The following is a 21,913-nucleotide window of genomic DNA, read 5'->3' as shown; positions in this document are numbered from 1 at the left end:
TATGGTCTGAAAGCCGTAAATATATTAAAATGGCAATGAAGGTCTGAAAAACTTTAGGGCTTAATTTTCAATTCCCAGAGCAACACAGTCTCCTGTTTAATACACCATGCCCTGTTGACCAATTAATGTATAACCTTTAAACTTTCCTGTTACCTAAATAAGCTTCATTACCACAGACTTCTACATTTTATCCTAATGCATATGGTTTATTGCTTATTAGTTTGTGAATATTCCCACTAATATAAGAGAAAAAACCCAGCAATCCAGGAGACAAATTCTTATTTTATCTTACACTTGTCAAATATTAAGATTCTGCTAGTCTGTCAGATTTCTAAGCCTGTCTAATGTCTTTCATTTGTATCCAAAATTAATAAAGTCTATCCATGCTGTATGATTTTCCAGTTGCTCTGATTCTGATTATGCACAATAATTTGTAATTTAAATTCACAAAGATGTGCCAATGTAGCAATGTATTTATGTTGTCACTTTTAAAGGCTTGGCCTTTTTGACTCTGATACCAAAGCCCTGTTCTTTCCACTCACTATAAAGTTCCAGTAATGCTTGGACTTACCAATTACTGCTGGTAATTTGATTATGTACCCCCTTTCTTTTATTATTTACCCATTGAACTGAGGATTGATCAGAACAAAGACACAATTAAATATACTGCAATAAAACCAGTATGAATAACAAGACTAGGAACTGAAGACAAACCAGCAGCACTCCACAGAGATAAGACTGAAATCCTGTCTTTAAATACTTCTATTGTTTCTGGCCATGGTAGGCCTGCAAAGAAAAGAATATTAATTTTACATTCAGTAATTCAGACAGCTCTATTTGCAAGCAAGAAGGAGGGACAAAATTTTGTAATGGCAAAATAAGTAACATTTGGCTCCTTACTTCCACCTTGGCAATTCCTTGGTTTCTCAAACAAAACATGATTATTAAACAAAAATTAGTGGTTCAGTGCACAGTTCCATGCATGCAGTATCAATAGACACAAGGGGTCATTCTCAAAATCAACAGAAACATAATGGTATTTTTAGAAATTCCACCGGAGGGCACCACAGTGGACCAATGTTAGGATTATTTTAAAAAATTAATGAAAGAAAAAAAGAAAAAAAAGAAAAAAGAGCCACACAAAAAAAATCCAACCATTCCCCCTGCCCCACCCCTTCCCTGCCCCCGCTTCCCCCAGTCAGCAATCTAGGCTCTAGCCCTCACTGTCTTTTAATCTAGAACTGCCAGGCCAACAGTAGCGCTAAAAATTGACAATAGTCTATTGTGAGAGTAAAACTTTTCAATACTTAACTGGAAATCTGACCATTACAGGTAATTTAACATTTCTCCAATTGTAAGTCTTAAACTAAACTCTAATTCCCAAGGAATAGAAAAAGCTGGCACAATATCTTTCTTAGAACAAAAGATAATAATTAAGATCCTAAATGTATAACAGAGACAAAAATGATAAATGGGCACCATGAATACAAAATGAATGCTAAGAAAAATGCTAAAAACGCTGAGAGAATGTAAAGCAGATATTGAAAGTAGAATAATCTCTAAGGAACATCCCTAGCACTCTTCCATTTTGTTATATAAGAGTACTATATGCATTGGTTGCAATGTATTGCAATCTTTATGCAGCACACAATATCCAGTAAATCTAGAAATAGACCTCAATTCCAGCCTGTTAATGCCTGAAACTTGTCTACAGCCCTGATCAATGCAAAATTCAAGATGTCTCAAGCACAGGATGTTCTCACAACTCTGAGACCATATTTGGATGGCCTTCCTATAAATGAGGCATGCAACATTCATCTTTGTCACTTACAATCTATGCCATTTCCTTAGATTGTGTTCACAAGCCAAATTTGATAGGCACAGTCAAAATAAACGACAGTGCAAGTGCACAGGGGATATTTTTCCTTGCCTAGTGTTATTTGAATAGAACAGAAACAACACATCAAGCACAAGAATTCTAATACTAGGAAACTAGTAATATACATATCAGCATGCAATTCATGCTCGATGTCCTGTTCTGTGGGAGCAGTAACAATATTTTCTGCAAAACACATTTAAAATATTGTGGGATTCCTGTAGAAACAACCAAAAAGTCAGAAGGACTGCTTGTCATAAAAGTGGAAAGCAAAATGTTGAGGTATTTCAGCTGAAAACATCTGTATTTAGGTTTTATCCTGGACACAGCAAAATCTGCAGAACCAACATGGGCTCTGACATAGGCTTTGTAGTCAGAGGACAAAATATGACGATGTAATCAGCCTGTTTAAAAAAAAATTAAAACAAAGTGAACACTCACCACATAAGCATCTTAGGGTCAGCCAAAGTGTCTGCTCACTCTAACAAGTAGGAAAAAGCAAACATTAAGTATAAACAATTAAGTATTTCTTCTCTCTGCTTTAAGTTGGCCAAGAGGAGATTCAGGATGAGTTCACTACCAACTTTTCAACAGTGCACGTGGAAAATCAAACAAAAAAAACTTTTAGATAATAGTCTTAACTGTGAAGAACACCAAAAGGCTCTAGCTGCTGTGTTTTCAAGCCTGCACTGAGGGGATACAGTATATTCTACCCATTCAAAGTTTCCTGAGTGCTCGAAACACATAATGAAGTCTCAGCTTTCACAGAAACACAGTAGATTTGTGGGAGACTCAGGCAGCACGAGGTTAGTTAAGGCTCATGGAAGTGGCAGATGGGAGCCTATTTCCCAAATCAGAAGAGGAGACAGTGAGGCTCAGTGGGTTGGAGTTGGTGGGAGCTGGCCATCAGCCCACACTGAAGAGATTGGAAGGACAGAATTTCTACCCTGCTCTATCGCCAGCAGTGTGCAAATGACTCCTGCCTCAGGATCAAATGGTGAAGGAAACTGTGCAGGCAGGAGAAAAAGGGGGCAGAACCAAGGCCCTGCACTGACACATCTGGGCTGCCTCGGGGCTGATCTCTTTGGATGCTCACCAGGTCCAGGGGAAGGAGGGCATGGAGAGCACACTACACCCAAATATGTATATGGTTCTCCTTCCAGTACCATTTGGCAGCTTATTCCCATATTTCTGGTGCCTTACAATATTGTTGCAGTGTATTCAGACTCTTGTGAAAGAATCAAACATTATGCTTTGGATAAACTCCATCCCATTGCCAAAAGTTTTCCTCATTTAAGCCCTAATAAAAACATTTTGAATGATTACACTGAACCTAAATGGTGCTGAAGTCTTCCAAAACTCTAACAAGCTACAAAGAACAAATAATACAAATGCTGAAGAAAACAGTTGTTTTGTTAATATTCTATTTACACAGTTGGATTCTTAGGAATTTTATCCATCTGTATATTTAGTAAGCAAGGTAAATTAATGCTTAGAATTGCCATTTCCTCAGTGAAAAACAAACCAGTAAAATGAAAAGGCTCCCCCACAATCTGTCTCTCCCTGCCCCATTCCAGATAGACATGCACACCTCCCCCATAGTCATGAACCATGAAGTAACTGGAGAGGATTCTTCACAGACAGATGTAATTTATAACAAAGGCAGGAAAAAGCAACCCTAACACAGAGCTTGCTGCCCTTCCTATAAAGTTCACCTCCTTACCAAGAAAAAGTAGAGAATAATTTGTTTGGTTTCTGTACTCAACTGCTTTTTCTTTTATTGTGAAAAGTTTCCATTGTCCTTTTATGTTTTGATTATTGAGTAAATTTAGAGATTTGCCAAATAGCCCTAGATTGTTAACAGACCACCACTATTTAACTCTGAATGCTTTAACAAAATAAAGGCACAGTTCCCATTAATATTCGAAGCCCTCATTTTATTTATTATCTTTCCTTTGAAATATAAACAATTTTCTTAGTTAAGGCTTATTAAATGTAAACCTAAGTAGCAATATAAGTTACCTCACATACCAACCAGACATCCTATAAAATTTAGCTTTCTAATGAGTAACACCACATTTTGCTGAGCTTAGCATATTTATAGGAAATCAAAATAATGTTTTATGAATTAAATATTCAAATACATCAGACTCAATGTTCAGTAAAAATACTTTATGTTGTATATTATAAAAAAATCTGAAATTCAAGGTGGAATTAGAAGACATACAAACTTTCTGGTGCATTTTAAAAAGGAACTTTAAAGGATTGTAAAATTTGTCAGTTATTTAGACTTGGATTACATTTGTCGCCATAACATCAACAAAATGGATGAAAATTTATTAAAATGTATATGGATTATAAATCATCATGGTAAGGAAATGCCATGTTATTTATTTATATGAATAAGGTCAACATTTTATTCATAACATAAGATCACAAGATATATGAATTTGATACATAAATATTCACCCGTGGGAACACATTCCAATAAAATATCACATCACTTGCCCATTGCATAGATACTTTTATGAATACAATTTAATTTTCAAGATGATGAAAAGCTGCAGATAAAGGTAATGGGTACAACACAGTTGATAATTGTAGTATAAGGCCATGGATCTGTGTTTGCCAATTACCAAAAATTATGCAGGAAATCTTGGAAATAAGGCAACCGCTCTGGAAAGCCATTCTCCTGTACAGGCACCAAAATGGTACCTGCTGGCAAACAACTTTTAAAAAAGGCAGCTAAATTTGAACCAGCAAAACATAAATAAAATGTGGTACATTCTGGAATAACTGCTTGATCCCCGCTGCATTACATGCAAGAGTTTAACACCACAAATAGCATTGTAGTGCAGCAGACATAATTATTTTGGCTCAAAATAAAATGTATCTGTATTTTTTTTGGCAGATTCCTTTCAAGTTATGTTCTTTGAACTTCCTAAAGTTGAGTTATTGTGCAAATAACTTTCTGCCTATGTGCTAGCAGCAACCTACATGGCTCTCACCAGCTGACATACAAAGCCCTTCCAGTGGTTTGCCACACTGGCTGATAAAAGAATCCTGTTTTCTACATTTCTGTCTCCCCAGCAACATGCCCTATGGTAAGCTGAGTACCCCTAGATCATGTGGGTCTTGCTCCAGCAGAGCCAACTACACTGTATGGCACCAGGATGGAGCTGGGGCTCTGAAAGGATCTTCAAAAGCACTGCTTTTGTGTCAGGGAGTTTAAACATAGACACATAAAAATAGCAATTCTGTTAAGTGTTCAATTTTTTGTTTTAAACTGGAATTTAATCAAACCGCAAAATTCTCAGATTCTCCTATGAACTTTTCTCAGCTGCAAGTTACATGATTTCATGCCAATCGCAATGTCTTCTAATAAAATTTACACCTTGATTGATAACCATTTTTTAAATGTGCTGTAGTCTTCTGATAGAGCACTTTCATCACTTGGGTCATGGAACATTCTGATGAATAGCAGAAACAGGCTGTCATTAATGTACTGGCTATCCTTCCTGTCAAAGCCTACAATTCCTAGCTGACCTGCATTCCAGCAAATAAACAAGCCATTACCGCTCTTACCACAACTATGTATGTTTACATATGTACAAACAGATACATACAAATCACACACATAAAGAAAGTGGAAATCAAGCCACTTTCTAAATAAATAATTAAAAAACTCCTAGAGCACATCTGTGTATATATTAATTCCTGCACAGTTCCAGAACTGTCTTCCTGCCAGGAATTCAAGTTTTTTTCCCCACTCTCTAACACCATTCAGTCAAAAGGGATCATGAGCCTCAATTTTTTTTTCTCTAGTATCTTTAGCTTTTCATCCTCCAGGGCACTGAACAATGTGATCCCAGTCACTTCTCAGTTTAATTCTGTGTATGTGATTAGATCCATTGAAATAAAAGCTCCCAATTTGTTTAAAAGAGATGCTTGTTGGAACTCTGGCTGGGTCAGAACCATGGTCCTCAGTATAGTGAAGGCACAACTCAGTTATTTGGCACTTGTCCTGCCTGAATTCTTTTCTTTCGTGACTTCACGCATGTTACTGAGTCAAAAAGCAGGCTTGTTTTGTATTTGATTTTCCTAAGAAAATAATTTAAAAAATGCTTTGTTAATCATTCCCTAAAGCATTGTAAAAGTACTCAGCACGGGCTTATGAATTCCACCAGTTCTCTGGAGCTCTCACCAGCTTTTAGGCCAGAGCAGTTCAGCTACCAAAACTCAGGAATATTAAAACTGCATTAGAAGACCATCAGCATGTGACCTACACGAAAATGTAACTGCTAAAGGTCAGTGTAGCTCCCCTACCAACAAATGAGCATAACAACACAATCTTTGGAAAACAAAGATCGTTTCTACTAGACAACAGATACTTAATTATTTGAAGCAGTACTACATTCAATTCCAAGAGATTTCACTTTTCATTCAGACTAATCATATGTTCTTCAAGATCTCTGGTTACAGCCATAGCAAGCCTCAAGATCAAAGGACTGGATATCTGTGAATTTTGTCAAAAACCCACTGGCTCTCCAGCTGCTTACTTCAGTAATCGGGACTTGGGTGCAGCACACTTCTGTAACGGACATCAAAAATTTCCCCTCAGACATCAAAAGGCCCAGTACCAGTTTTAAACATCCAAAATTGGAAAATAATGAACCTACTCCTGAAGCTGTAGTTTTGATCTTCATACCAGTAAAGACTTGAGGAACATGTTTTGAAGGGAAAAAATAAATAAGAGCATGGAAATGAAAGAGAAATGGAATGTAACACAACATTAGCTTATCAAAGATACATGATGCCAGACTAATTCCATAGTTTATTAAATAAATAATTTTCTAGACAAAAGCGATGTGAGAGACACGATCAATTTATGAGTGGGCAGGAAAATCACCCTGATGGGACTGAAGGCCCTTGAAGTCTGTTCACTCTTGTATTCAATTACAAACTGGGAGATGACATTGTGAGGACATCTCTTTTTTTAAAGTCTACAGTGCACTGGGAATACCTCAGCTAGAAAACACAACAACAAAGGAGAACTAGAATAGCAGATGTACAATGAGATAGGCACATGATACAGGTATAAAATGTGCTCCTAGGACCTATCATGTAGGCTATTCCCAGCAGAGGAAAAGAAAGTACTATTGGTATTTTACAAGGCCTTGCTTTTTATGTCTGTATGGTCACTTATGCTCTAACAAAACTGATACAAAGAGGAACAATTATAGAAGAAGGTCAACAGAATGAAAAGAGGCTGGTATGGATATAAGCACACATGTATCAAAGTCTACAGCAAAGATTAGAGAAGTCTGGCTTTTCTAGTCTAGCTGAATGAAGGCTGACAATAAGATTGCTGTCTCTTTATACGCCAGAAAAATAAACACTGGGGATGGAACGAGAGCTAAAGGTCAATACTGGCACAAATTGGCACAAGGACAAATGCACATAAGCTTGTTATGAATACACTCAGACTAGAAATTGAAATTTTATAACCATTACAGAAACCAAGCATCAGGACACTTCCTAACTGAAAGAGTAAAGACAAAAAAAATTAACTTTTTAAACTTTAGTTTGACAGGTTTCTGAAGAGGATTATGAATGCTTCCCTATGAGAAAGCAGCATGACAGCTGACAATTGAAGACAACCTTTCCAGTCCTATGCTCTTCTTGATGTCTTTGCCATGGTGATATTTAGAAAACAAAGCTACAAAAAATCAACTTGCTGGTTTTTAGACACTAAAAATTTCTGAAAACTCCAGGCTTTGAAAAACACTCCATTAGCTGGGGAATGAGTTTCTGTAGTGTAAACTGATACGCTTACAGAAATGTTCTGGCTTCATACATCTCTAAAATACAATTCTCAAGAAATCATGGAGCAAATTTGTTTAAACAATGATTGATTAACCAGTCTAAATATGCAACACCTAATGAGGATTATGTATCAAAATCAAGTCCCAGACTTCAGGGTTTTTGCATTCAGAAGAAAAAAAAGCTCTATTAGCTTTCAAAAAGCATATTCTTTCTATCCACCTCCTTAAATTCAAACAAAGAAGGGATTTAGTTCAAACTTAAAAAAAGCCCTACCCAACCCATAACTGGATAAAGACCAGACACAGTCCAAAAGCTTAATGCTTCAGAAAGTAAGGAGTACACAGAACGAAAGCATTAATGGAAACTAGTTTGGAACTCTAAGTACAGAGAATGATATCTAGTGACTGCTATAATACTGAATCTGCACTGCCATTAAATTTAATCTTCGATATTTTTATTGCAACCGGACCCACTATGACATCTCTAAAGAAAATTACATTGTACGCTACTATTTCAAGAAGTCAAACTTAGCTAGTCATCTGGGCCATAAAATAGCAGATTACTCCATCGGCTGACTAAAGCAACTAGGAATAAAACAAGATTTACCAACCACATTATTTTTATTAGGAAATGTTTCAAAGCAGACATAATCCCAAAAGACCTTAGCCTCATACCATCCAAAAATACACAACAGAGAGTAGCAAAAAACATGAACTGCAGTATAAGGTAAAATTTGTAAATGAGAGAAAAAAATTGCAAAATATGTTGCAATATATCATCATATCAAAGCAAAATAAATTAACTAAATGTAGAAATAGAAAATAATAAAAACTTCTACACAATTCATGTATTAACAATTTAAACCTCTGTTATAAGATCTTATGTGTTAACAGGAATTGCTCAATTGAATCCCTGAACATCAATATTTACTCTGTACTCCCTTTGCTTTCCTTGAAATTGTGAGCTAATATAGGTGTACTAAATCACAGCTAGAGAGCAAAATGTCCAGAACAGGCAGAACGAAAAAACCAGGATCTTTAACAGCAATATTCCCAAAGAACTCTGATATGGTAGCACTATTCCATTTTATTTTGGATCATAGCCACAGAACAGCTAAACCACGGCTCCTTCTGTAATGATTCTAAATGGGGGGAACTGCTCATAATAGTAACAGGAAAAAAAGCAATGAATTTACTTGGCAATCTTAACACTTCTCAGCAATTCCTTGTACCGTCATGTTTTCTAAAAGGTATTCATGCATACATAATATATAGGTCTTTGTGTATCTGGAATGAAGGGGAACTAAGGGATTTGATAGCTAGAAAGGCAAGTTTTAAATTTTAAATACTGTCAAAGTAGGTTAGAAGTGTGATGTGTGTTTTATCATCTAACCAAGCATCCATGTCTTTTCTGTTTTAACCTTTTTTTTCTAGGCAATATGATTACCTCAGGCAGTTTGAGGTTTAAACGCTTTAGCCAATGCAATAAAATAAAAAGAGAAATAATTAGCCTGGAATTTGTTACCTTTTTTTAAGACTTGAACACTGATGTTAGCTGCATCAAATGCAGAATATTAATCAGATCGTGAAGCTCCACTAATTATGTGCTACTTTTAAATAACTTAGATTTTGTTTAATGGCACAACCACAGATATTGTATGCATAATCTGAGTTTTGAGTCATTTCCCTTTTCTTGTCTGATTTTATTCTACACAGGAAATGACAGGGTCACTTGGAAATAACTGCAGTGAAAGATCAAAAAGGAAACTTGATTGAGAACACTGTATAATTGCCTGTGCTAGAGGAAAAAAAAAATTCCACTGACTTTACAACCTACTGCTATAAGATTTCTCTGGAAAACACACACTATGGTTTCCCTAAAAGGATATTCATTACAGCACCGAGCTTTTATTTGTTGTAGCTGCATCTCTTTTAAAAAAGCAGATCTTCTCCTGAGGCTGTTGGGCTTTTATTCCGTAGGTAATTCTTTCTGGCACACATACTCGCTGAGCTAAAGCCATTTCGGTGGAAGCAAATCAATTCTGTTGAAGCAAGTAATTTCACTGACTTGTCTCAAAGTGTTCATTTACAAAAGGAGATAATCCTGTAATTAAGCTCTTGGAACACTGTGGCTCTTGTTATTTGGGCAAATCTGGACACTACAATTTACAGTGTCCTGCTCCAAAAGAAGAGGTTTCCCTTTGCTGCAGCTAAAGGAAAACTTTTTACACAATACTTGCACACAGCTTAGAGTCTGGATCACATTCACCTTTGGGCTGTGGTGTGTCTGCAGTGGCCTTTCTATTTTTTTGGTAAGACATTGTTCTACATAACAGGACAGTAGCCAAGCTTTCAGCACAACTTTACTATCTACCTTCAGCACATGGATTTCCCAGGCGATCTCCTGTTCCCTGAGCAGATGCACTGCAGAGCAAGTCCCCCAAGGAGTGCTCCTGCCACAGCCACACACAACAAAACATGGCAGCCCAAAAACTGTTCATCCAAGGGACCACAAAATAGAAGTAATGATCTCCTTTATGTGCAAGCATTACTAAATAAAACAAAGTTAGAGCAAAAGAACTGGACGTCTATGCTGAGTTCACCTCTCCTCACATTTTAACACATAAAGCAAATGCAAATAATGCCATATATTTGTATAAGCAGCTGCAATACCTTAAACTTTTACTTATTGAAGAATAATGCATCACCCTATCAAAATGAACTCCAACAGAATATAAGTATTGATTTTCTTGTGTGTTGGAGTGTAGCTGGACAAATTAAAAGCACTCTGCCATGGAGCTCAGAATACAAAACAGATGGATTAAAGTGAAGTGGCACCATAGGTAAGAAAAGGCCGTAAAGGAGTTACAGCTAAACATTGTCATGCAGGCTTCTGCGACAGGCGCAAGCTGCAAGATGGCACTTGTTACTTAGATGGATCATCACTGAAGTCATTCCCTGAAATTCATTCCTACCATTGCCCAGAGGTGCTGGTACCCTCAGCAGAGGTGGTGTTCCCCAGCAGAGCCTGCCCAGGGTAACCCCTGTCTTGTGGCTGGGACAGTGCATGATGATCACCCACCCAGAAAAGAGGAAAACACAAAGGAAACACAAAGCCATTTCTCTTAAGCTAGTCTAAAACCTTCTAAGACTAATGATTCAAGTTTACACAAGAATTACTTAATCAAAGCCTCACCAAAACAGATTTTGCCAATTAAGAAGTGCTGCCCATGGATCTGATTACCCAACATAAAACCCCCACCCTAATACAATAATGCTGAAGTTCTGTTCTACCTTTGTATTGACAGTTCCGTCACTAATTTCATTATAGTTGGAATTTTAACCTACCTTGTAAATTACAAGAATAATTTATAAATATTTGCATCCATATAATTTTTTTTTTAATAATATGGTTCCTTAAAAGCAACATGGAAAGCAATTATCCCACATCATCAGAGTCAAAATATCAGCTGAAAGTGTAAAGGAATTTTTCCAGTGCACTAATTTCAACTTCATTGTGTACTGATAAGCTAAAATATAAGTACTATCCAAAATATTACACCTCTCTGGGCAATCAGTTGGCTCCTAATACAAATTTAAAATGCAAATATTTTTTTAATGTATTATAACACATATCCTCAAAAAGCACAGTTAGCTTTGATTAACTGAACCTGTCCATTTGATTAAAGGCCACATTCTGCATCAACACATTTTCTTATGTATTTTTTCACATGTAATCTAGAACACATGACAAAGCTCACTGCCAACTCACTACTGTTAACTGAATTCTTTCAAAATGCTCAGTTTCTAGTTTGCTTCTTTCCTTATAATAACCACAATTAACTCTTGGTAGCTACAGCAGAAACAAAACTCTGTACATGCATACATCTCTATTAGGACTGTGGTGAGACTAGGCATGGCACACATTTCTGATTTTGACTGCTGACTTTAAAAGCACCAGACTCACGTTACTAATTCAAATTACAAGCATCAGTGTACAAATACCTACACAAAAATGTTCCTGATTTAACACAACTAACGACTTAACCAAGCAATGCATTCACACTTTTTTGAAATCCCAAATTAATTTTGAATATGAGGATCAAAACATCCTAACTTGCAGTCTTTAATCAGCCATTTTACATTAGTAATGCAGGGATGTTGACATGAATTCGCTTTGAGCAATATAAAACATGTGTCACGGTGCACTCGTTAAGTAACTCTGCATAATGAGTTCCATCTATATAAATGACTCACCTCATTACTTATCACAGGTTCTTCTCTACGACAGTGGAAGAGGTATTCGTATGCTTTATAGTGTTTAAATAAACTGAAAAACAACATAACATAGACTATCACAGCTGTAAGTTTTTGAAAAGGTAACAGTATTCCAAATTTTGTTAAACTAAGAGTTTCCCTCCAGCATGGTAACAGTTCAAATTTTAAAAAGAAACAGTTGTTTACTTCAATTACAACAAGCAGCATATTTAGTTTGCAGGATTTATTTTCAGATGACTGCAGAAAATACAGTGTGATACTTAAAAATACATCCACTTAGTCCTTATGAAATTGAACTCTGAGAAGACAAAAGTTCCACTCTGAAAAAAGTAATTCCTGAAACACTTATCACCAGGATACTTAGGCCTTTATTATCAGCAATAGCAAACAAGAAGGAAACAAAGCCAAAGTAGCTTTCAGATTCTGGGATATGCTGCCAGTACAGGGAGAAAGTTTGATCTTGGAACACCAAAACAATAAAGAATAGAAGTATTTATTCTCTCAAGGTCACTTTGCAAAATCAGTGCAGTATTTCCTCAAAGGAAAACTAAAAAACTAAATTAACACACAGCAGTTGTGTATATTACAACAAAAGTAACTTTAAATAGACTTTGTCAATGCAAATCTATTTATCTTCCTTAAAACACATATGGCTTGGCTTTCCATTTCATATGTTTCAAATAATTTTGTTTCCTTTTCTAATAATCAATGATACAGCATTTGCTTAATCAAAAGTTTTGTTTGTCACAGTCCATTACGATTAGCTCTTCTCTTACAATCATGATACAGAACTCCTGGCTCCTGTCACGTCATTTTGACGTGTGATTTAAAACACTGCTATGCTTTCATAGCAAGTTCAGGTTGAAGAATGATTGCAAGAATTTATCACTGTCCTGCCTGCTGTATCTGTGAAAGTTACAGCAATATTTGCAGGAACATCTATACCTGTTCCTGTGCTTTCTGGCTAGGGACAGAACACAAGGTCTTTTCTTGAGAGACCCATCAGCTGGGTCAGCAATACCTTTGGCTTGGTAATGGCAAGGCCCACATAAGAAGTCTGGCTACCATCAGCTAGAGGCTGCCTTCCCCCAGACCCAAAGCACACAGGCAATTAATTAAGTTCTTATAGCATTTGTAATTCCATTTAAGTACATTTTTATTGCAGGACTTCAACAAAGAATTCCTGGCATGTTTCAGTGGAGACACAGAAATTATGTTTAAAGAGAGCTCAGGACTTAACCTGGAAATTACTCGCACTGATTTATGTAAATATATGTCCCCTTACATACACACCTGTAATTTGGTAAAATTCTAATAGGGATTATTTGAAAAAAGACAAAAAAATATTTTATGAACATCATAGATGTACAGGAAATAAGATATATATCCTTCCAATCAGAATGGCAGAAATTAATATTTCAATTTGTTCTCTTATCCTAGTGCTTTGTAAATAAGCCAGATTTACAGCACCTAAAAGTCAGGTCTTTTCCTTCCCCTTACCCCGCAAATGGGTTATGATATTCTTTATGGACTATGTTACAGGTACATATAATTTAAAATATATACTCAAAAATATAAGTAATTTTTTTTTGCATTTCTGAATTTTATATCTTTATTTTAAAACAGATCTCTGTTCAACCTGGCACCCCCAATCCTATGTGAAGGAAAAACTTCCTCCATTTAATGCTCTTTAAATCAAATTATATAAATTAGACATCAGCATTTACTTAGAAAAAACAGTGTTGTTTTCTTTCTTGTATCAAGCGTTATACAAAATGCCTCTTTGTTTCTATTTGTTGTGAACTATTTGAAAAATCCATAGCAGTGTTTCTAGCAATTACACAGAAATAATTTTACTTCTTTAAGTAATCTTATGAACAGGCCCTCTTATGATGTCATATGAGAATGTGAAGGTGATTAACAGTGACATATTTCCCCCTCTCCACTTCTTCCTGAAAAGAAAATGTCAGGAGCTATGTGTGTTTGCCCAAAGAGACAAGATAAAAAGATGATGACTGTCACCTTCCACCAAACCTGAAGGTGCTGTTATAGCTGCCACACAGTTTGTGCCCATGTGGTTAAGCCTTTGTCCCTTCATTTCCTTACAAATCCCATGGGTTTACACCTCCATCTGGAAAAACCTGATCTGAACTACAACATGTCATACTGTCTTGAGTAGAAAAAAAACCTACAGGCTTATAATTTAAAATTAAACAAGCAAAAATGTATTGAACTAATACATTAATTTGAATTTTAATAAAACTCTAACTATTCCTGAGTTCATAAAGTGTAAAGAATACCCAGTTAAGCATGCCAATTCCATTCTTATTTAGAAAAAAATATTCCAGTGACTGAATTAATGGATTGCATAAACTGAAAACATATGATACATTTCAGGCATTCGCACACTGTGTGTACATCCATGATGTTGCCACAGCACACATTTGTAATAAATTGAGCAGTTTAGACATACAACCATGTATTTGGTGGCCAAAATACCATTCTGCTGCAAAGGTTTTGCAGCTTGATTGTATTCTTTCCAGCTAATACTTTGGTAGAAGTAGGATGGAGCACCTAATCTCTTAGGTGAAATTCTTCTGACCGTGAAGAAATTACTTCATAATTGTGGACTTCCGTAATTTTGTAATTTGTGGACAAGATATCTCTCAATGAATAACTTACACGAGAGCTATAGACATGCTACTTGGAAAGAACATTTGTTCCATATAAATACACAAAAGAAAGACAGGAAGACAGAAGTAATAGGAGTTGAGACATCTTAAATGCCAAGTTTCCTTTTAGTTTAGGGCTAATACTTGGCAGGACATTAGTTTGCCTTGACTACAGATATTTGAGATTTCAAGAAATGTTCTTATTTCTTATCTCTTATTCTTATTTCTTAAGTGTTTTATATTTTCCATTTAAAAAAAATTTAAAAATCAGAGAGCAGGAGAAAGAGACATATTTTATAGACCAATTTTAAGAGAAATTGCCTGCAATGGGTTTAAATCCCCATCTGAACCCAAGTACTCCAAACTGGAAGGCTAATAGCTACCCTAGTATTTTGCCTTTCTTCAAGAGAAAACACTTTTCTGCATTCAGGAAAATTTTCTAAAAACCCCTCTATGTTGTGTTAAACTTTTCCTAAAGAACAGTCAGAAAATTTCCAACAAATCTACATATGGATCAGTCATAATCTTACTCAATTTTTATGTCCATCTGCCACATATCCACCCAAGTCCTGTCACCCCCACTTGGGTAAGAAAATGGGCTGAAGGCTGCACCTGAAGTACAGTGGATGAGCATATAATACAGAGCAACTTACTAATTTTCCATCTCCTTGCCCCTGACATTCATGGATGGTTAAACAGCTTGAGAACCATTCTGTCCATCACGTACTGCAAACAGGGGTATGTCAGTACAGCCACTGCCTCAACCATGGTATTCCAGGGGTAAAGTGTACACATTACTATACAGTAAAAACTTTATACAGGGGCATCACTGTTGCTCTCAGACTCTGTATTTTTCTCAAATAAATAACAAATTTACTGCTGTTCTCATCTCTTTCTGCATCTCTGTTTAAAAGCTGAGACCCATCACAAAACCTTTTCATGTACATACTGGACTTCTGCTGATTTTGAAATGCAACATTTTGCTGACTCCTATATAATCAGAACGTTAATTCTGTACGCAAAAAACTTTAAATTACTTCAGTCCACTATAACTGTCAGGGCCAGACAAATACTTAGAGAAACAGACTCTAGATAGGACCTAAAGATAAATAAGACCTACAATTTTATTCAGATAGAATCTAAAAGCAGCTTTTAAAACCAAACAAAAATATTGTCCATACACAACTGTTTTCTTGAAACAAAATCCAAAAGGAGTATTTTCAGAATAATCTTTAATCTTACTTTTTGACAAACCTCTAGTCTAAATCTATTTTCTGGGCTTCGACATTTGAGGCCAGATCTTTATTGCTCCTTGCATATTCTCTCTTCTTTTTCATGATTTAAAGTTTGGTGTTCGCAGTATGTTGGTACAGTAGGAAGATATCCAGTAAAATAATAGCAAAATGCTAGTAACAGTAATAATAGTAGTAGTAGTGTAATAATAATAAAATATTTGTTGATGTTGCTGTTCTTGCTGTCACTATTATTTTATCAGTCATTTCCCTATTAGAAATATATAATTTATTCTATTAAATTACTGAAATAAGAACAGATTCTGTAGAAATAAATACCTGGTAACCAAGAAATCAATGATTGCTTTGGCTTGCTCAATGCTGAATAAATTCAGATCACCTCTCTCTTCTGACTCAGTTTCTGCTATTCCAGACAGTGCTCTTTCAAGTTCTTTTAAATTATCTCCCAAGGTCATATGTTTGCCTGCAAAGTAATCCCAAACAACAAAAACCATGTATAAACACGACAGGGTGGGAAGGGGTTTTTTGGCCCATTTTTAATTATAAGACTTATTGAAGTTTTACTTATGACCCAACATTCAAAAACTTAAAAACCAACAGTAGTCAAATGCTTTTATTGCCATTATTTTTATCAATTAAGTGTCCACTAAAATTACACCACAAAACCACTAGTCCGCCTCCACAATGGAAGGACCACAACAATGGATGTTCAAGATACTAGTTTCACCTCTTACCTATACTGAGAGAACCACAGGCAGAATAATATGCAAATTTGAGAGGCAGAGAATGTTTTTCTTTAAAATAGCCTACTGTTTATGAATTATAAAAGATTAGTCTTCAGACCATGCCCCTTGCAACATAAGCCATTAATACAGGAAGAGATACTAAAAAGGGCAAAGAATATTTCAAAGTGCTTTCAGTCACAATAGATTAAACATGAATATGCATAAGACCCTGCATGTATCATCAAACTTGGAGACATTTTTGCATCCTTCCAAACCAGATAATTACTTTATATTTTTACCTTGGAAATAAAAACCAAATGCCAAAACAGGTTGGAATTAGAATTTAAATTGTTTGATAACTGTCCTGACAAAGAGAACAATCTGAAATTTATCAGTGCTTGCTGAACCCATAAAAAGAAAGGATTCATCTTCTTGATTTGCAGAGTGTCTGCCATCACTAGAACCATGGGAAGTTAAAAAACCCCCACAAACTTCAAATACAATTTATTTTTTCGTTGTATGTCTAAAAAGTTCTACAGAAAAAAATGGGAGAATATCCAACAGTGGCGAAATAGATTCATTTTCCTCATTGTTTTATGTCTCTACTGATACACTCCTTGGCGTTTTTGCACAGAAAACCAAATAAAATACTTAGAAGATTTCTGTTCTTTTATAGTTTTGCCCTTTAGTGGTACAGTAATCAAAAGCTTGAAAATTTTATCACTTTTCATTAAGAGAGGCAGCACAATATAAATAACCATATGGGAAGGAACAAGGAACACAGAGACAGCAGAGGAAATAGAAGCCATAGGAAATGAGGAAAAGCAACAAAACGAGAGATATCGCCCTTTGTAGGGAAGAGAAGGCACATAACAGTATCACTCAGGCCCAGAGTCTGTTGCCAGCTCATCCACATCTTCTCTTTTGTCTGCACACCCGATTTTCAGTCCCTACCACCTGTCTCAGGAAGACACTCAGGCAGCACTTCCAGGAGGTAAGGAGCACTTTACCCTCAATGGATAGAAGAGTATCAAATCATATAACTCATTCTGACTCCCCATCAAGCAAGGCCTCCAGTATTCCTTGCTGCTTTACCAACCTTAAAAGCATTTCCACTACCCTCCTTCTCTAAATCCATTCTTCCTGCTCAATGCTACTCTTGCTATTATGGCCAAGTCAGCTTAATTCTCTAGGCTGACTGGGTCCAGTGCAGGGAAAGGAAAAGAAAGGGTCATTAATATAGAAGACATCAGAATTTTGCTTTTAGTTGAAACGTTTGGTAATTACAAGAAAATTCAACTCAACCCTGGGCTGTGAAGCAAATATAAGAAGTTTCCTGCAAGCATTTAAAAATGACATTTTCTTTCTCTAAAAACCACGTATATTTTAGCCAAAACTAAATGGATTTTCACAGCACAGCAAAAATCAAATTCACGACATTTGCTTACCAAACCTTTATCTTTACCTGAAAGCACTGGGGCATCAGCACTGTTAAAAAAAAAAAGATACAAAATAGCTTCTTTTTCCCACAGCCTTTGTCTGCAAGCCCACTGAACTGGTTCAGCTGCAACTTATACATAAAAATTAATCACAAGCAGGCGGGGCCACAGAAGATTTCAGCTTAAAGAGTTAAAAGTTTGGCAAAGCTTTATACAACTAAGCTGACATTCCTGAAAAATGTCAGTCGGCTTTAATAACTGGTTGTGTACCAGCCTGTCGTGTACACATGTATTACATGGTCTCATAAAACTAATTTCTGATGGGTTTCCATTCTGCTCCATTGTTATAGTAATATAGTTAGCATATGTTAAGATACTTTCTCATTGGAAACAGGAAGGACAACTGGAATTCCAATGATCATAAAGCACGTACGTGTTCTGTCAAAATTCCAAGTCAGAAAGGCCCTTGAAGTAAATTACAGTGAAAGAGTATAATAACTATTATGAGCTTGATTTTAAATATTCGCCTTCTCTTTTGAATAAAACTGCTGAGTCCTTTCACTCTTCTTCTGGGATGGACTTTTCTCAACATAATCACCTTCAAATCAAATGTTAAGGAAGCATTAGAATCTCTGACACAGAAGGTTTCAGAGGACAGTGTTATCATTTTTTTTCTGGCTATTTCATTCTGAGTAGACCAAGCTTTGTGGTAAATTTTCTAATAGTCATAGGAGCAGAAGTCCCTTCATTGACATTTTTCATCTTCAGTAGCAATGCCACTTTACTTCCCTCACCACTCCACAGTTAACATACATTCTCTACCAGAAGTGCAGCATTTGCCATACAGAAAGCTGAGAGTTGACCTCCAAGGATAAAAAAAAATGTAATTCACCTGCTGTAATACTACAGGATGTACTGAATATCTCAAACAGCGGAGAAATGTGCCCAAGGCTACAGTGAGTCAGTCGCTGAGAAAGCTGGAAGCTGAATTTAGGAGTGCCTTGCTCTCACTCTACTGTAATTATTATTTATTTTACCACAGCAAAGAAAAGATCTCTTCAGGACCTGACCTATTTGTACCCCGTACTGTACAAACAAAGAACGAGAAACAGTCTACTTAAAAGACTTGAGATCTGCCAGTAAGAATTATTTTCATGCACAAGGTCTAACATACCAACATACCAATTCGAGAGGAAAATAAATAATTTCACAATTACTTGCAATTAAATATCATTTCATTAAAATTACTGGGAAACATTCCTGCCTTCCACTTTAGATATTTATTTTATAATTCTTAATTATACTTACCACTGAGGTTCTCCAAGGTGAAATTTAATAGATTCATGAATCCTGAGAGCTGGATAAGACTGAAGTTGTTTTCTTTAGCCCACCAAAATCCTGCAGTATAATAATCTAGCAAAATTGCTTCTTTTAAAGATGTCTTTATTTGTGTAAGATTCAGATATTCTTCCATCTTCCTAAATAAAAATTGCAGAGTAAAATAATGAAGTGAAAAAATAAATTACAGATTCCAAAGTCTCACTTGGTCTGCACGCAATTAAATCTATAACATTTGTTTAGTGGCTATATTATTCATTTGTGCATATGTACATAATTTCTTGAATTTAGCTACATCAATTCCTAGATTACATTTATGATCAGAAGACTTACCAAAAAGTAAACAACTACTTGCAGGTTTCAGCAGACACTATTGAAGTGTTAAGATATGACTAACAAAAGAACAAAAATTAGAGCATTACAAAACCAAAGAGAAATACATTGAAAATTCCAGAGGAAAAAAGAGTGGTTCATCAGGAACTGGTTTGTGGGATGAAGTGACACAACTAGTCTCCACTTTCCACTATCATACTTTCATTCTGATTTAGATAATTTTACAGTACTAATAAGATCTTGCTTCCATTTCAAGATTATTTTTCATGTGGCCTCTGACAAAAAATTACATTTGAAAATTAATGTAAATACTGTAATATATAATTACTGAAAGTAGCTAAAATATTTAGAAGCTTAAACTGCACTTCCATAACGGTCAAAACAAAAGAGCCTTATCCCATTTTACTGGCACACGATGAAAATTTTTCCACTTACTTTGACTGCAAAATTTATGAAAAAATGCACTCCCTTGTAGAAGGCCATACTGCTGCTGACACATTTATGTCTACTCTATCCAAACAGAATTAGTTACGTCTTTTATAACAACTGTGTGCTTTTTTCCACATGAAGAGAGGGGACTGGGGCTAGAACTTGGTTTCAATTCTTCCAGTGTAGCTTCGGCCATGTCTCAGGTAGTTAAGTTTTACATTAAAGCAATCCTTGGCTTCTTAGCTACAGCTGAGGATACCGATGCCAGTGATCACAGTTTCTAGTCCCTTGTAAAAAAGCAAGTTCTTCCTAAGCCCTGCTGCCTTCTCATTCCTTCCTAAGAAGGACATTAGTCCCAGACCTACTGATCGCAACCATTAGATTTTCAGGGGTTTCACCAACACAGTACAGATACGCTGTCAAACGAGATGAGTTTCTTTCTCTAATTAAAGCCTCAATAGCTAACAGAGTAAAGCATATAATCCAATCAGTTTTGTTTAAAACATGTATTCCTTTGTTCTGCATGACAAATTTGTACGGCTGCACACATGCAAGTCGGTTAAAAACACTTAACTGTATCCTGGAATAGAAGTGGAATATGGCCAGCTGAACTTTCCAAGGTTTGAAACAGTCCATATCCTCTCTCTCTGAAGCTTCTGCCAACTCTGTGTTTTCATAATCAGAGCTTCTCAGGGATTTAGATTTTCTCAGATTCTACTAACAATGCCAGTGCTCATCTTTTCAATACTCTGTAAAGCATGTCACTGACAGCAGTATCTGTTACATGACCGCAAAATGATGGGGCAGTTAGATTTCATAGTTACCCTCCCTCGCTTTTTCTTTCTTCATAGGGTTCAAGTCTTACAAAGATGGACAGCAGTACAAAACTCCCTGAGAGATGGGAATGCAGAACACCAAAACTCTCATACTGAATCAGATCTATTCTGATTTTCTAACCTTAGCTGTGGCCTTCAAACTCCTCTTGTAAATACACACAGTGCACTGTGGTAAACAACATTTTAATGCTGCTGCTAAACTGCTCAGTGTGCACAAAATACCCAGTAACTGTGCTCCTTACAGTCAGATGCAGCACATACTTTACATGCCCCTTGTACAGTGAAAATAGAAATATACATATGTGATCACATGAGATTAAAAGAGCATATGATCTTTCAGCACTTTTCTTCTTAATCTTAATGAGAAAGTTGCACAAAGAATTGTGTTGTTAAGCACATTTTAGTCACCATGAGTTGTACACGTCAGTCTCCTCTAAATTTAAAGAGGCCTATTGTGCAAGAGAAAACAGGAAAGGAAAGAATTTTTTTATTATTATTTGATGGTAGCAAATGTTCTTTCCAGTTTTTTTAAAAACAAAATCCCAGAAAGACCTTTTCTCCCTAGAAGAGAAAGAACAGGAGTATTTTACTTTCTACTAAAGGGTTACCTATTCAGAGGAACAAAGTTGGATTTTATACACCCCCCACCTCTTCCTTCCCAAACTAGACCAGCAGACCAGTCCTTTGGCTTTCAATTCCCTAAGAACCGGTTAGTAGACACAACTGCGCCTAAATAATTCTTGCACTTCTGAGAAGTCTCACCTTTCAAATACACACCTAGACTTTCAGGTTGAACTCCTGGGCTCCTAAATTTAACTGCTATTAAATACTAATAACCACAGTGAGTGTTGGTACAGGAAAGACAAAGACAGTCTGACATCAGAAGTCTTAGGCTGCCTCCTATTTCCC

The 21,913-nt window shown here is 36.1% G+C and overlaps 1 protein-coding gene across 1 annotated transcript in view; it reads right to left on the bottom strand.

Annotated features, from left to right (window-relative positions):
- The window catches only part of CABCOCO1 (ciliary associated calcium binding coiled-coil 1), a 50,511-nt gene that overhangs the window by 20,983 nt on the left and 7,615 nt on the right, over positions 1 to 21,913 (bottom strand). The window contains exons 3-5 of the mRNA XM_033066340.1: positions 19,377 to 19,546; positions 16,223 to 16,367; positions 11,959 to 12,031 (exon numbers count right to left, since the gene is read on the bottom strand). Of these exons, the coding sequence (XP_032922231.1) occupies positions 11,959 to 12,031; positions 16,223 to 16,367; positions 19,377 to 19,546 (388 nt within the window). The remainder of the gene's footprint in view (positions 1 to 11,958; positions 12,032 to 16,222; positions 16,368 to 19,376; positions 19,547 to 21,913) is intronic.

The sequence above is a fragment of the Catharus ustulatus genome, chromosome 8, assembly GCF_009819885.2.
Source record: "Catharus ustulatus isolate bCatUst1 chromosome 8, bCatUst1.pri.v2, whole genome shotgun sequence".
NCBI classification, from domain to species: domain Eukaryota; kingdom Metazoa; phylum Chordata; class Aves; order Passeriformes; family Turdidae; genus Catharus; species Catharus ustulatus.
The sequence above is the reverse complement of the archived record's forward strand: the minus strand, read 5'-3'. Positions and strand labels throughout refer to the sequence as shown.